The sequence below is a fragment of the Lynx canadensis genome, chromosome X (genome assembly GCF_007474595.2).
Source record: "Lynx canadensis isolate LIC74 chromosome X, mLynCan4.pri.v2, whole genome shotgun sequence".
Taxonomy (NCBI): Eukaryota; Metazoa; Chordata; class Mammalia; order Carnivora; family Felidae; genus Lynx; species Lynx canadensis.
The window spans coordinates 31297692-31315505 of NC_044321.2; the positions used below are offsets into that span (position 1 = coordinate 31297692).

Here is a 17814-nt window from a genome sequence, read left to right on the forward strand (position 1 = left end):
CCACAAATTTCTACTGAAATTCTCCTGTTAATCAAGATCATGGCACTGTATCGTAGCGGGACTTGAATTAGGTTTACCAGATTTCTCCTCCAGCATTTTTCTCTATTATAACCTTTTTTGTTTAATTCTTCATCTTTTATGAAGCTAGTTGGAAAATACTATCATTGGGGGGAGGGAGGAAATGAACCAATACAGTTAAAGTTATTCTAGGTTAGCCCTGTATAGAGAAAGTGATGATTATATCTTTGAAAGATATTTCACCTAAAAATCTTGTTTTAAACAAACCTAACTTATTTAACATTTGGATTTTCAAGCCTGTGATTGGCTAAGGTGTAATTGCTTTAGATTATGTTCATTGGAATTTATTATAAGGAAAGTAAGGATGTTCTTTTCTCTGTTTTTTTTCAGTCTAATATCTTTTTTTTTTATTTTTTTATTTATTTTTTTATTTTTTTTTTCAACGTTTATTTATTTTTGGGACAGAGAGAGACAGAGCATGAAGGGGGGAGGGGCAGAGAGAGAGGGAGACACAGAATCGGAAACAGGCTCCAGGCTCTGAGCCATCAGCCCAGAGCCCGACGCGGGGCTCGAACTCACGGACCGCGAGATCGTGACCTGGCTGAAGTCGGACGCTTAACCGACTGCGCCACCCAGGCGCCCCTCAGTCTAATATCTTAATGATGAAACGTATTTTTTCCATTAAGATAAATGTATTTTTTTTAATTACCAAATTATTACATTTTCAGCCCATTATATATTTTTCAAAGATAATTTTGGGGAATAATTCTGTATTGCTACCTATATATTTGATTCTGTAATCACTAAAAAAAAGTGTTCAAAAGGCTTTTATTGACCTGAGACTTGAGCCTGGAGTGTTCTGCCACTAATCTTCCCCTTTCCCCAACAAACACATTTCCCATCACTCTAGACAGCCCTCTTTGAATCACACTCATAGGCTGGCCCATTCCAAAGGGCCCAGCAGCACCATATTTTTCACTTTGTGGGAATTAAATTCTGTATTTAGTTTTTTAGTTTGTTTCTATCTCAAATAATTTTCCTTCATCTATTGACCAATGTTGTCTTTCATGAAGAAATGTGAGACCATAGAATACGGATGAGAAACTTTGGAGTCTTGGTGTATTTCTCAGTTTTCCTCAAATCAGGGTCACCAACAGCTTTCTACCCTGCAGAAGTAGGTCACCTCCCTTAGTTTTTACTAATATCCCCTCCCCAGGAACTTTTATTGGTTAGTCTTACTGATTATTGACAAAGCAAGAAAGAACACTCTTCTCTTCTTCCAAAGAGGGAAAAGAACGTATTTGGGGATATGGACTAGGAGGTGATCATAGGAGCTGTCTTATTCGCTGGTAACTGCTGCTGAACTTCAGAGTCAAGTGCATTAGTCCCCCATAACAGCATTAGGTCTCCTTGACTCCCACACTAGTTGCATTTCCAAGCCCGGACTGGATCATTTTCAGTTACTAACTTGAATGCATGTGATTAAATCATAGTGTGTCTTTATTTTATGAAAGTGTAGAGGGCTCCCTGTACATTGACAATTGCTTCTTTATCTGTGGTATTTTATGTGTTTGAATTTTTGCCTTAGACCATTCTCAATACTTTTTTGTTATGAATAATTCTTTCCTACCACCTTCACATTGTCCAAGGACATTGTAGGTACTACATGATCTGATACGAAGAATCCTTCCTCCTACTTCTGACTCTCCTTTTTGTATTCAGTGTACATTCAGGCTGTGTTGATTGCCCCTGCTATTATTCCTTTGCAATTCTGGGTTTTATCTCAAATCTGTTCCAACAACCATCACTAATTTATCTTGGTTATCAATATAATTACATTTTCTGACTTATTACAATTTGTATGTTCTGGGAAAAGTATTTTCCAACCCCCTGCCGCGCCGCATCTGCCTGAATTGTTGCTCCTGTGTTATTCCTTGTTGAGAAATCCAGGCCCTCACCCTGGCTTCCACACTCTGCACAGTGTGGCCCTGGTGCTCTTTAGTCTTTTCACATGCTACTTGTCCCTCCTTAGACCTTACACATGATTTAAATTACACTTCTTTAACAAACAAACCCCCTACTTCCCTAGACACCTGCACTGTAGTTCTTTGCCTTACTGATGGAATATATCATTTTCTGCACCCCAAACATAACCTTTATAAACTCCAAGCATTTTTCAGGGCCATCTCATGGGCTACCTACTCCCTTAAACTTTTTGCTTGAAACTCTTGCCTTCTTTTACCTCAGTAGTTGGTCTACTTCCCAGTTTTCTTTTACTGCTATATATGGTACTTTAAATCAGGGATGGTGTCTTAGTCACATTAGTAGTTCTAGTGCATGATATTTTTATGACCTCTGACTAGCTTTTGTGGAGGCTTTGAGGCTGTGAGGTCATTGTTATACTTAGAACACATCTAATTCATCTCTTAACACCTAGGTCAAGCTCTTCTGATTCACAGCAATAATCTGTTTACTGTGTTTACAATTCAGTGTCATTGTCAACTAGTAACATTTTAAAATGTTTTAAAGTAATACAATAATGATATAATGCTTTAGCTCTTTTTCTATATTTTATCTGTATATCCTCTAATTTATATTTCACTTCTTTGAAACTAGGCCACTGACATCTGTGATCCTAACCCAATCCTGATGCTCATGCTTTGTGTCTACATGTATGAAAGGCTCCCTACGTATCTCCCCAAGAAGGTGGTGCCCTTTTATTGTACTCTACATGACACTGTGCTAAGACAGGTAAGGATATATTTGGGGCCAAAATATGTGGAGTTAAACACTTCCCAGGGGTTTTAGTAATTTCTTTTGCAACCCAAAATTAACACAAGTATCGATATGATGTGATAAGCCTTAGCTAATGTTGCTCCTCTTAAGCCAAAGGTATAGCAGAGTGAAAGGGACAATTTTTGCTTAATAGTAATCACCACCTGCAATGAAATGATGACTCTAATTCATTTGGTGAATGGGGTTTGCGGAGATGGAAAATGAAAGGTACTTTGAAGGGCAAATTTTCTCAGGATACGTGGGACACATTTCATGTACAAGGGGACTGACACCATAAGTGAAAATTTGTGTTGTGAATGTACTTAGCGTTCCTTAAGGGAGTTTACAGACCCAGATGGATTTTGTTCAAATGAGGATATAGAGAGGAAAATACTAAAGTGCTCCTGACAAGGGCCACCTAATTCCCACTGAAGGATGTTATGTGTGTGGGAGCTGCTAAATGTTTAACAGTGAATTTTTTACTTTGCATAAAAAAGTCAAAAATGAAATCTGAAGTCCTGTGATAATAACAAACCTATGTAAATATGTACATATTTATCAAGTGTTCTCTTTGAGAAATACCTTGTCAAGTATCATTGACCTTTGTTTTTCAAGCGGTTTGTTTCATATTTACACTTGTGAAATATCTTCTAGGATACAATTTTTTTTTAAGTTTTATTTATTTATTTTGAGGGTGGAGGGGCAGAGAGAGAGAGAAAGAGAGAGAATCCCAAGTGGGCTCCACACTGTCAGCTCAGAACCCGACGCAGGTCTCGAACTCACAAACCATGACATCTTGACCTGAGCCGAAATCAAGACTTGGACACTCAAATGACCAAGCCACGTGGGCACCCCTAGGATACAATTTTAAATAGCTTATATTTATATAAGATTGTCCCTTCTACTGGTGTTCATAAAATCTTCAACCAGATTTGTAGGTCTCTTCTTATTCCTTTCTGAGGACACTATGCACTGATAAAGTCTTATTCTGTACAAAAATTACTTTACCTCTTTGGTCAGATCATGTTTATTCCTTTTTTTCAGGCTGTTTTATGTCTTTCTCTTCATATTTAGCTGGGAGGGTGTAATTTTATATTTTTGATAAAAAAAACTTGTCTGTATTTGGTCGTCAGAAGATATATCTTGGTGATTTTGGGTTTGTAAGTGCAACCTCTGAAAAAACTAGGTAGCCTCTGTGACAGTATGAGTGATAGTTGGCAAGGACTCAGATAAAAATCTGGAAACACTCAGGTTCTTGTCTCAAAGTGTAAAGGGCTCAGTTTGGGGTAAGGAAAGCCCCTTCTGATTTTTTGTTACTAAACAATGAGATAAAATTCCTTTTCACAATTTTTTTTTTCTTTTTTGGTCAGGAAAAGAAGACATACAACTCTTTAGAGCATTTTTTCAACAGTATTTACTCTGATAATTCCTTCACTGCAATGACTTTCAAAACCTAGAGCTGTAATTATATTGGAGAGGTCTTTTGACTTCAAAATAAAATTTCTAAAGAGTTAGAAATGTTTTGATTAAGCCTGAAGAAGCTAGGAGGAGTCTGAATTAGATTAAGCAGTGATTTATTACTGTTAGGTATTATTACCAGTTCTCTACTTCTGTCCATGTGTTTTTATTTCTTTATGCCTTTTATGTGCCACTATTTTTAAAAACTAGTTTACGTAACTAGGTAACGTTTAAACATAAATTTGAATTATGCTAAAAATCAAATTAATGCATATTAAGATAGAAACATTTCTTTCCACCTTTAGCTCTTTACTAGAAATAATGTTCATATCTTAAGATTATAGATTAAACTGGGGTCCCTGGGTAGCTCAGTCATTTAAGCATTGGACCTCAGCTGAGTCATGATCTCACCATTTGTGTGTTCGAGCACCACATCAGGCTCTGTGCTGACAGCTCAGAGCCTGGAGCCTGCTTCAGATTGTGTGTCTCCCTTTGTCTCTCTGCCCCTCCCCTGCTCATACTCTGTGTCTCCCCCTCTCAAAAATAAATATTAAAAAAAGACTACAAATGAAATTATGCAAATATAACTTATTTTTCACATATGTAGAGTATGTCTTGAAGATAACAAAAATTAAATATAAATGCAAAAAAACTGTCAGTTACAGCAAGCTTTAATTTTAAATTTCATTTAAGAAAATCACTGATTTGAGGGGTGCCTGGGTGGCTCAGTCTGTTAAACATCTGACTTCAGCTCAGGTCATGATCTCACAGTTCACAAGTTTGAGCCTGGCGTTGGGCTCTGTGCTGACAGCTCAGATGCTGGAGCCTATTTCAGATTCTGTGTCTCCTTCTCTCTATGCCCCTCCTCCGCTCATTCTCTCTCTCTCTCTCTCTCTCTCTCTCAAAAATGAATAAACATTAAAAAAAATAAAAAAGGAAGAAAATCACTGATTTGGAAATTGCTGAGAATGTTTGACATAGTTTACCCCTATGCATCAACTCCAAAGTAAAGAATAATCTCAAGAAATTACTAATATAATTGAAAATCTATTTCTCTAACTTTATGTCACTAATAAAAACATAGAATCCTGGAACCAGTAAAAAATACAGGGATCAGTGAAAAGAAAATGTAGAGTGCAGTGATTTTCTGAGACATTTTTTAATGCATTTGAACTTTTTTCCCACCTTTTTGAAACAAAATTTACACAGAAGCACAGCAGTTGAAGGTAAGTATTAATTAGTGAAACATAAGCTTTTCTTACAAAAAGTGAAAAGGAGGAATTGAGGCTCCCAAGCTTTCTTTCCTTCCCTTGAACAACTTTCCCTTATCCCCATTTACCATTTAACCACCCCTGCATGGAATCCTAGGTGGCGTGATATCACCTGACTGACAAGAGGTGATATCTGAGTGTGGTTTTGATTTGTATTTCCCTGATGAGGAGCGATGTTGAGCATCTTTTCATGTGCCTGTTGGCTATCTGGATGTCTTCTTTAGAGAAGTGTCTATTCATGTTTTCTGCCCATTTCTTCACTGGGTTATTTGTTTTTCGGGTGTGGAGTTTGGTGAGCTCTTTATAGATTTTGGATACTAGCCCTTTGTCTGATATGTGATTTGCAGATATCTTTTCCCATTCCTGCGGTTGCCTTTTAGTTTTGTTGGTTGTTTCCTTTGCTGTACAGAAGCTTTTTATCTTCATAAGGTCCAAGTAGTTCATTTTTTCTTTTAATTCCCTTGCCTTTGGGGATGTGTCAAGTAAGACATTGCTACAGCTGAGGTCAGAGAGGTCTTTTCCTGCTTTCTCCTCTAGGGTTTGGATGGTTTCCTGTCTCACATTCAGGTCCTTTATCCATTTTGAGTTTGTTTTTGTGAATGGTGTGAGAAAGTGGTCTAGTTTCAATCTTCTGCATGTTGCTGTCCAGTTCTCCCAGCACCATTTGTGAAAGAGACTCTTTTTTCCATTGGATATTTTTTCCTGCTTTGTCAAAGATGAGTTGGCCATACGTTTGTGGGTCTACTTCTGGGGTTTCTATTTTATTCCATTGGTCTGTGTGTCTATTTTTTTGCCAATACCATGCTGTCTTGATGATTCCAGCTTTGTAGTAGAGGCTAAAGTCTGGGACTGTGATGCCTCCTGCTTTGGTCTTCTTCTTCAAAATTCCTTTGGCTATTCGGGGCCTTTTGTGGTTCCATATGAATTTTAGGATTGCTTGTTCTAGTCTCGAGAAGAATGCTGGTGCAAGTTTGATTGGGATTGCATTGAATGTGTAGATAGCTTTGGGTAGTATTGACATTTTGACAATATTTATTCTTCTAATCCATGAGCACGGAATGTTTTTCCATTTCTTTATATCTTCTTCAATTTCCTTCATAAGGTTTCTATACTTTTCAGCATACAGATCTTTTACATCTTTGATTAGGTTTATTCCTAGGTATTTTATGCTTCTTGGTGCAATTGTGACTGGGATCAGTTTCTTTATTTGTCTTTCTGTTGCTTCCTTAGTGTATAAGAATGCAACTGATTTCTGTACATTGATTTTGTATCCTGCAACTTTGCTGAATTCATGTATCAGTTCTAGCAGACTTTTGGTGGAGTCTATCGGATTTTCCATGTATAATATCATGTCAGCTGCAAAAAGTGAAAGCTTAACTTCATCTTTGCCAATTTTGATGCCTTTGATTTCCTTTTGTTGTCTGATTGCTGATGCTAGCACTTCCAACACTATGTTAAACAACAGCGGTGAGAGTGGACATCCCTGTCATGTTCCTGATCTCAGGGAAAAAGCTCTCAGTTTTTCTGCATTGAGGATGATGTTAACTGTGGGCTTTTCATAAATGGCTTTTATGATCTTTAAGTATGTTCCTTCTATCCCGACTTTCTCGAGGGTTTTTATTAAGAAAGTTACTGAATTTTGTCAAAGGCCTTTTCTGCATCGATTGACAGGATCATATGGTTCTTATCTTTTCTTTTATTCATGTGATGTATCACATAGATTGATATGCAAATGTTGAACCAGCCCTGCAGCCCAGGAATGGATCCGGCTTGATCATGGTGAATAATTCTTTTTATATGCTGTTGAATTCGATTTGCTTGTATCTTATTGAGAATTTTTGCATCGATATTCATCAGGGATATTGGCCTGTAGTTTTTTTTTACTGGATCTCTGTCTGGTTTAGGAATCAAAGTAATACTGGCTTCATAGAATGAGTCTGGAAGTTTTCCTTCCCTTTCTATGTTTTGGAATAGCTTGAGAAGGATAGGTATTATCTCTGCTTTAAACGTCTGGTAGAACTCCCCTGGGAAGCCATCTGGTCCTGGACTCTTGTTTGTTGGGAGATTTTTGATGACTGATTCAATTTCTTCGCTGGTTATGGGTCTGTTGAAGCTTTCTATTTCCTCCTGATTGAGTTTTGGAAGCGTGTGGGTGTTTAGGAATTTGTCCATTTCTTCCAGGTTGTCCAGTTTGTTGGCATATAATTTTTCATAGTATTCCCTGATAATTGTTTGTATCTCTGAGGGATTGGTTGTAATAATTCCATTTTCATTCATGATTTTATCTATTTGGGTCATCTTCCTTTTCTTTTTGAGAAGCCTGGCTACAGGTTTATCAATTTTGTTTATGTTTTCAAAAAACCAACTCTTGGTTTCGTTGATCTGCTCTACAGTTTTTTTTAGGTTCTATATTGTTTATTTCTGCTCTGATCTTTATTATTTCTCTTCTTCTGCTGGGTTTAGCGTGTCTTTGCTGTTCTGCTTCTGTTTCCTTTAGGTGTGCTGTTAGATTTTGCATTTGGGAATTTTCTTGTTTCTTGAGATAGGCCTGGATTGCAATGTATTTTCCTCTCAGGACTGCCTTCGCTGCATCCAAAGGGTTTGGATTGTTATATTTTCATTTTCATTTGTTTCCATATATTTTTAAATTTCTTTTCTAATTGCCTGGTTGACCCCTTCATTCTTTAGTAGGGTGTTCTTTAACCTCCATGCTTTTGGATGTTTTCCAGACTTTTTCCTGTGGTTGATTTCAAGCTTCATAGCATTGTGGTCTGAAAGTATGCATGGTATGATCTCAATTCTTGTATACTTATGAAGTGCTGTTTTGTGACCCAGTATGTGATCTGTCTTGGAGAATGTTCCATGTGCACTCGAGAAGAAAGTATATTCTGTTGCTTTGGGATGCAGAGTTCTAAATATATCTGTCAAGTCCATCTGATCCAATGTATCATTCAGGGCCCTTGTTTCTTTATTGACCGTGTGTCTAGATGATCTATCCATTGTTGTAAGGGGAGTGTTAAAGTCCCCTGCAATTACCACATTCTTATCAATGTTTGTTATGAATTGTTTTATATATTTGGGGGCTCCTGTATTCGGCACATAGACATTTATAATTGTTAGCTCTTCCTGATGGATAGACCTATAATTATTATATAATGCCCTTCTTCATCGCTTGTTACAGCCTTTAATTGAAAGTCTAGTTTGTCTGATAGAAGTATGGCTACTCCAGCTTTCTTTTGACTTCCAGTGGCATGATAAATAGTTCTCCATCCCCTCACTCTCAATCTGAAGGTGTCCTCAGGTCTAAAATGAGTCTCTTGTAGACAGCAAATAGATGGGTCTTGTTTTTTTATCCATTCTGATACCGTATTGTTTTTGGTTGGTGCATTTATTCCATTTACCTTCAGTGTTATTATAGAAAGATTTGGGTTTAGAGTCATTGTGATGTCTGTAGGTTTCATGCTTGTAGAGATGTCTCTGGTACTTTGTCTCACAGGATCCCCCTTAGGGTCTCTTTTAGGGCTGGTTTAGTGGTGATGAATTCCTTCAGAGTTTGTTTGGGAAGACCTTTATCTCTCCTTCTATTCTAAATGACAGACTTGTTGGATAAAGGATTCTCAGCTGCATATTTTCTCTGTTCATCACATTGAAGATCTCCTGCCATTCCTTTCTGGCCTGCCAAGTTTCAGTAGAGAGATCGGTCACGAGTCTTATAGGTCTCCCTTTATATGTTAGAGCACATTTATCCCTAGCTGCTTTCAGAATTTTCTCTTTATCCTTGTATTTTGCTAGTTTCACTATGATATGTCGTGCAGAAGTTTGATTCAAGTTACGTCTGAAGGGAGGTCTCTGTGCCTCTTGGATTTCAATGCCTTTTTCCTTCCCCAGTTCAGGGAAGTTCTCAGCTATTATTTCTTCAAGTGCACCTTCAGCACCTTTCCCTCTCTCTTCCTCCTCTGGAATACCAGTTATGCGTATATTATTTCTCTTTAGTGCATCACTCATTTCTCTAATTTTCCCCTCGTACTCCTGGATTTTTTTATCTCTCTTTTTCTCAGCTTCTTCTTTTTCCAAATTTTATCATCTAGTTCACCTATTCTCTCCTCTGCCACTTCAATCCTAGCCGTTGTTGTCTCCATTTTATTTTGCAGCTCGTTGATAGCATTTTTTAGCTCCTCCTGGCTGTTCCTTAGTCCCTTGATGTCTGTAGCAAGAGATTCTCTGCTGTCCTATATACTGTTTTCAAGCCCAGCGATTAATTTTATGACTATTATTCTAAATTCACTTTCTGTTATATTGTTTAAATCATTTTTGATCAGTTCATTCGCTGTTATTTCCTGGATGTCTTTTTGAGGGGAATTCTTCCGTTTCGTCATTTTGGTTAGTCCCTGGAGTGGTGCAGAACTGCAGGGCACTTCCCTTGTGCTGTCTTAAGTAACTTGCATTGGTGGGCGGGGCCGCAGTCAGACCTGATGTCTGCCCCCAGCCCACTGCTGGGGCCACAGTCAGACTGGTGTGTGCCTTCTCTTCCCGTCTCCTAGGGGCGTGATTCACTGTGGGGTGGCATGGCCCGTCTGGGCTACTTGCACACTGCCAGGCTTGTGGTGCTGGGGATCTGGCGTATTAGCTGGGGTGGATAGGCAAGGTGTACAGGGGCGGGAGGGGCAGGCTCAGCTTGCTTTTGTTTGGGAGATCCGCTTCGGGAGGGGCCCTGCGGCACCAGGAGGGAGTCAAACCCGCCAGAGGGATGGACCCGCAGAAGCACAGTGTTGGGTGTTTGTGCCGTGCAAGCAAGTTCCCTGGCAGGAACCAGTTCCCTTTGAGATTTTGGCTGGAGGATTGGCGAGGGAGATGGCGCTGGCAAGCGCCTTCGTTCCCCGCCAAGCTGAGCTCTGTCATCCGGGGCTCAACAACTCTCCCTCCCATAGTCCCCCAGCCCTCCTGCTCTCTGAGCAGAGTTGTTAGCTTATAACCTTCCAGATGTTAAGTCCCTCTTGCTGTCAGAACACACTCCGTCCGGCCCCTCCGCTTTTGCAAGCCAGACTCGGGGGCTCTGCTTGGCCAGCGGGCCGCCCCTCCGCCCCGGCTCCCTCCAGCCAGCCCATGGAGCGCTCACCGCCTCGCTGCCCTTCCTACCCTCTTCTGTGGGCCTCTTGTCTGAGCTTGGCTCTGGAGATTCCGTTCTGCTAGTCTTCTGGCGGTTTTCTGGGTTATTCAGGCAGGTGTAGGTGGAAAATAAGTGATCAGCAGGACGCTCGCTGAGTGCAGCGTCCTCCCACACCGCCATCTTCCCCTAACTCCACGTTAGGAAAATTTTCATGATTAAAATGTATAACTTGCTTTGATGAAAATAAGTGTTAAATTATATATTTCTAAAGTTCATGATATTATTTATACTCTCTTCTTCAATATAGATTCTACTGAAAAATTCAAGCTTGAAAAACTTGGTGTATAATGCTACAATTGTTGGGAAAGATGCTGCTGACTTCTCCCTTTCCCAAACTGGGAATATTGTGACAATATCTTCAAAGTAAGTGGGTTTTTTTTTGCTTTTTAAATTTTACTTAACTGAAAATATCAACCCTAGAGATTTAATATGTATTATAATTTTAAAAGAGTGACCTGGTTTTGTTTTTAACTGGTTTATATATAATGAAAGATCATCACTCAAACATAGATAAATTATGTATATGTTGCTGAGATTCCTCACCAATTTTGTTAAAATAATTCTAACAACATAAAACAGTTGCTTTTAATATATGCTTTTAGTTTCAGTTTATTTTGCATGCATATAGGCCATAGAGTTTAGACTATAAGTTGTTTATATACTGCAGTTCTGTTATCTGTAAGAAACTCTAACCAGTGTGTGCTAAATTTATATATACATTTATATTTATATTGTTTACTTAAGTATATTTTATATAGATTGTATTATGGATAACATTTTATATGGTTCTTTTTATGTTATCTATAGTTGTTTCTGAGTAATGTGCTCATTGCAGAAAATTTAGTAGCTATGAATGTATGAAGAACAAAAAAAGTCAAAGACTGATAATCTTACCTAAAAAACACCTTCAGTGTTGCCATTACTCTCTTTCCCTTCACTGTCATTGTGTTTATATGTATGAATGTGTGTATATGTATGTGTGTGTGTGTGCATACACACACACACACACACACACTTCCAAATTGTAGTGATTTTCTTTAAAGTCTCATTTCTATCTGATTCTGTTCTCATAATGCATTTTTTGAATGTTTCTACTACTACTCTCCTACTTTCCGAAATAAAGTACAAATGAAGCCCCTAGAGTATAGTCTTGAAAAGTTAAATATGAGTATAATATATTACTCTTCCCAGATCAACAAATCCTATTAGATATGTCAACAGTATTAATGATAGCAAATATTCTTATTACAAAATGCAAGGATGATAAGAGACCAGCCATGTTAGTATCACAGGGGTTCACAAATTTAACAACCACTAATTGACTTTAACCACCTTGAATTTTAGTCATTGCCTTTGCTTTATTATTTTTTCCCAATGCAAAGTGACAGAGTGTAACTACTAAAGTTAGTTCACCTGGTTATCTTTTTGGTTTTTAACTATACATTAACCCTGAGTTGCTTTTCACATTTTAATCATTATTATTTCTAATATATCAAACACAGAAATAATTAGAAATAAGGGCCATTTTAATTGCTTTTAAAATACCCAGAAACCCAGTTGCAGAAGTGCCCCTGGCTTGTGTCATTAGCCCCTGTTTGTTTTCTTCAGTTACTGCTGCATGCTAAGGAGTATACAATTTATAAATTCTGCATATTCATGATTGGTACTATATCCAGATTGAACTGAATGTGAGGAAACAATTCTTCACTTACTTTTTTCTATATTATAAACTAAATGACTAGAATAAAACTTGTAAAAACAGCCCACCCATTTTCTAAGTCCTACTTCTTACACGTCTGTTATAAAACACAACTGTGGTAATACAAGTTTATTTGAACATTGTCACAGTACCATTTTTCTTCCCTTAGGACTTTGATAATTGAGATCTATTCTCTGCCCTTCAAATAGGTTTACACAAGTGACAAGGTTTCAGGTTCCCCCACTTTTTTTTTTCACTCATAAACCCAGTAGACTCTTCCAGTATTTCAAAGCTCTCAGGAAATTCTTCCTAACAGCCACACTAAACTTCTCATATTGTACCTTAAGATTACATTTCAATTAATGAAATTAACACTTATAGTCTTTATTATAAGTTTAAAGCCTGTACATGTTGAAAATTTGTTACAGAAAAGTATAAAGAGGAAACAACCATTACTGAGGACCCCATCAGCTAAGCAGAGTTAATTTATCAGTTCATTTCTTTGTGGTCTTTTTATATGCACAAATATGTGTTTATTATAACATATGCCTGGTTAAATATTTACACAATAAACTCATTACATATGTAAATATTAAAATGCTTAATGCTTATTAAACATTTGTATGTACAAAATCTTTATAACATGTACTTTGTGTACCTTTTCATATTTAATCATCCTAATAGCCTAAGTGTCCCCATTTTCCAAAAGAAGACATTGGGCAGAGACATTAAATCATTTGCCCAATTTTCGCTGCTGTTAGATGGTCAAGTGGAGATTCAAAACCAGCCAGTCTAAATGCAGAGTTTGCATTTACTCACTTGACAACAGCACATGTTGTGTATGTGTGTGTGTGTGTACGTGTGTGTGTGTGTATCACATTCATACAGAGCATTCAATAAAATGTGGCTTTGACTGTTTGTAAGTAATCATGAAGATCCATGGCAGGTAATTGTATCATGTTTTTGTTTCTCCAGGAGCGCGTTTGTGCAAATACTTCACTTGGGTGAAGCCAACAGTCTACTTCCTATTAACTTCTCATCACTGTGACTTTTCTTCTCTTTATTCACCATTGCACCATTTATGGTCTATATAAATATAGACATATTTATAAATAATAGCTTTGTAAAGTTTTAATACACTCCAAGTGCACATTAACTGGCCATATATTCATGTATACCTGCTCACATATGTAATTACAAATACATCATATTTCCACCATGTTACACCTGTACTTTTGTTTTTGACTTATGTATCTTTTTTTAAATAAAAATCTAACTTATACATGTTTGACAAGTCAAATATGCAGAGGAGTTAAAAATAAAAAACAAGTCCCACCCCACCTCAAATCTGTTTCCACTTCTTGAGCCTCCTACTTTTTACTCCTTGATTTATGTCTCATTTTAGTTCTTCCCATGGTTACTTCCATAAATTGAAATAATCCATATTATTTTAGCCAATATATTTGTTATATCAACTTTAGAAATAATGTCTTGATGTATAACTATAATATTTAATGATCTAGTTTGCTTACTTCTCCAGATTTATTGCTCTCCCTACAAACATCACTAGTTTTATCTTCTATTTATTACTTTTCCAAGGAGTAAAAATCTATTATATAAGTGTTTCTTATACCATCAGAATAAAAAGTATCTTTTGACTCCTTTTTTAAGCTGAGAATATTAATAAATTCTAAAGATATGCATATAATCCTTGAAGTCTCTTTCCTTCAAGTACATCTTTCAGAGTACTTTGTGTGTTCCTTTTATTTGGACTGCTTTCCAGACCTACTGAAGAGATGTCAATATTGGACATTTTTATTTTTCTTTGGATAGAAACTAGTACCTTTCTTATGTGCTAACTTATTTACTAAAACCATCTTTATGAAACCTAATACAATATGGGCGAGGTAAATTTTCCAAGATTTTCCATTTTTAGGCATTTTTTTTTTTTTTTACTACTCTCACACTTGATTTATATTTTGCTTGGCTTATTATTCTAAGTTGAAAAGATTTTTTTTTCCTTATAAGTGTTAAGATAATTGTTCTGCTGCCTCATAGTATTCAATATTTGTGATGAGAAAGTCTACTATAATTCTCTTTCTCAACACCTCTAGAAGTTTCTAGGATCTTCTTTTCTGATTGTGTTCTGATAGTGATCCGGGGTGCATCAAGGAGGGTCTTTTTTAATTCACTGTCTGGGTATACAACGAGTCCTTTAACTATGGAGTTATCTTTAATAAGCACTGGAAAATTCTCTTTGTTTTTTTTCATAATTATTTCCCCTCCTTTTTCACAGTTCTCATTTTCTAACCGTTAACTGTTGAATATTGAACCTGTTGATTGCATCCTTTGTGTATCTTATCACTAGTATTTTTTATCTCATTGTTTTTTCCTCTCTTTATCAACAAGCCTTCTTTTCCAACTGTTTCCTTTGGGGAAGAGAATGGGAGAGAGTGAGAGAAAATGAGAATCTCCTAAATATGTATATTCATGAGTGCTTTCATTTTTATTAAGTGTCTCTATTTCATAGCATCCTGTCCTTAAATGGGGGTTCTAGTATCTTCATAAATGTCTCTGACTTTTATATACTCATCTCTGACCTATATTATTTATCTTCTTTTAGGTCAGTTGTTAATGTTTATTTTGATTTCATTGTTTCCTATTTAAGGATTTACTCTAATGACTTGTGATACTTGTTCATCCATTTATATGTAATAATATGGCGATATAAAAATATATTGTGGTTCTATATATACACCCAAATCTTTACCGTAGTATGAAGAACATTCTGCTTTTATGCCAGATTGCCCAGCATTCTGCAGTGGCCTTGAGGAGAGTGAGGTTATCTGAATCCGATCTTACCCTCCATGTAAGTGGGCATTTCTGGAAATGGCCTCTCCAGGAGTCCACAGGCCAGCTTTGTTTCCTTATCAACCTCTGTTCAGATGCTCATTGATAGCTTCCTCTAACTAGCAGCTTTTAAAAAGATCTCTTTCTTATAATTTTAATGATATTTCTCTTAGATGATAAATCTAGACTTCAGATGCCATTGTGGTCTAGAACCCTGCTGTCATGTCATTTAACAAGTGATGGACTTTGATATTGGCATGTACAGGTTGTATGATCCAGCCTCATTATTCTTATTTGTAAAAAGGGGATCAGAATATTTAGCCACAGTTTTGTCAGTAATTAATGTAAATATATAGGCAAAACACCTAATACTGTAACTGGAACATATAGGAAGCAATGAGCATTTGCCGCCCCGCCGCCTAAATTTGAAGTGCTAGTGATTCACAGATGAAAATGTGTTAACACTGCTCACAAGTGATTCAAATCTAGCAGAATACCCTACAGCAAATACACAATAAGGATAAGGGAGGAAGAGAGAGAGAGAAGAGAGTGCATGAGAGGGGAGGGGCAGAGAGAGAATCTTAAGCAAGCTCCACACCCAGCTCAGAGCCCAATGTGGGGCTCGATCTCACAACCGTGAGATCATGACCTGAGGTGAAATCATGAGTACGACACTCAACCGGCTGAGCCACCCAGATACCCTGATAATTGTTTTATTCGTGTTGTGTGTATAGAATTAGAGGAAGATGAAAAAAAGTACCTAAGTGGTTTTGGGTTAACCATGGAAGGGTTTCCAGAAGAGATGGTGCTTAATTGTCAATATATATGGAAAATAATTAGTCCCTTTTCTAGATGCTTTTTATTTTGTAGGCATAAATACTGTTATTAGGTGGTTCTTTAAGCATCTTTTTATCTAGACTATGTAAGTTTATAGTCTTTTGTTTTTACAAATAGGGCTCAGAAAAAAAACTTGTTTTCTTAAAAAAATGTAGCATTATCATTATCAGATATTATATAATTATATGTACCACATCCTTAGAGTCTGTCTAAATCACGATTAATAATGGCTCTTTCTGCCAGCTGTGGATTTAAATTCCCAGTGAAATCATTTATATAGAAACAATTAAACAGCTACACCAACATATAAACAAACATGTTTACTTTTGCATCTAATTTGATGATTAAATTTAGCTATAACCATAGAGTAACTGCATAAAAGTGAAAATATACTTTTGGAAAACCATTCAGTTTCTTTATTTCTTCATTGTGCTCATTGAGCCAAATGAGCATTGACATTGATTGATATGTTATATTTTTCATCTATTCCGAAAGCCAAGTTAAAGTAGCTTACAAAATATATTTATTATCAAGGATATATTTTTTAACTTTTTTTTTTATGTTTATTTTTAAAAGAGAGAGAGGGGAAGACACACAATCCGAATCAGGCTCCAGGCTCTGAGCTGTTAACACAGAGTCCAGTGCGGGGCTCAAACCCACCAACCGCAAGATCATGACCTGAGCCAAAGTTGGACACTTAACTGACTGAGCCACCCAAGCACCCCATTAAGGGTATTTTTTTATGAGAGGGAAGCAATTGGAACAAAAAGAAAATAAGAAGTAAAAAAATTAAGATGAAGGCTATACACATTTTTAAAGACCTAAGACATGTAGCTAACTGGACCAGACATTTGATTCTGAACTTTCTAACACATTCAGGAAGAAATCCTTGTCATTTACATGCCTCAATATGACTACAAAATTTCAAAAGGAATGTCTTTCCTCAAGACAGGCTCAAATCTTCACTGTCCTAAAACCAGCCATTGACCTCGTAAAAAGGATACTATATTTTAAAATGTGTTTCATAAGATTTGAGTATAAGTTCATTTATTGAATGCATGTTAGAGTATGGTCATTCTAAAACACCTTTTTTTCTTTTTTGAACAGAAGTCCAATCTGGTAGCAAGTCCTGTTGATTTTACCAAATTTATCTTTTTTTCTTTAATGTTTATTTTAGAAAGAGAGACAGAGACAGAGAAAGACAGTGTGAGCAGGGGAGGGGCAGAAAGAGAGAGGGAGACACAGAATCTGAAGCAGGCTTCAGGCTCTGAGCTGTCAGCACAAAGCCCGATGCGGGGCTTAAACCCATGAACTGTGAGAACATGACCTGAGCCAAAGTCAGATGCTTGACAGACTGAGCTGCCCACGTGCCCCTACCAAATTTATCTTAAGTGTGACATCTTTTCTTCTTATTCACCTGTTCCATACTAAATTTAATGTGCCATCATCTTTTAATTTTTAATTTAATTTTAATCTTTTTAAATTTTTAAAAAATCATTTATTGTCAAGTTAGCTAACATAACGTGTATACAGTATAGTCTTGGCTTCTGGAGTAGATTCCCATGATTCATCACTTACATACAACACCTAGTTCTCATCACTTTTCCAAAGAAAAGTGTGTTCATCACAAATGCCCTCCCCAACTCCCATCACCCATTTTCACTGCATCCCCCCAAACCCCACCCCCATCAACCCTCAGTTTGTTCTCTGTATTTAAGAGTCTCTTGTCATTTGCCTTC

General features: G+C 36.9%; 1 protein-coding gene across 1 annotated transcript in view; it reads left to right on the forward strand.

Moving 5' to 3' along the window:
- Positions 1 to 17814, forward strand: part of CFAP47 (cilia and flagella associated protein 47) — a 550869-nt gene that overhangs the window by 246554 nt on the left and 286501 nt on the right. Inside the window, exons 36-37 of the mRNA XM_030305764.1 lie at positions 2635 to 2769; positions 10937 to 11052. Coding sequence (XP_030161624.1) covers positions 2635 to 2769; positions 10937 to 11052 — 251 coding nt within the window. The remainder of the gene's footprint in view (positions 1 to 2634; positions 2770 to 10936; positions 11053 to 17814) is intronic.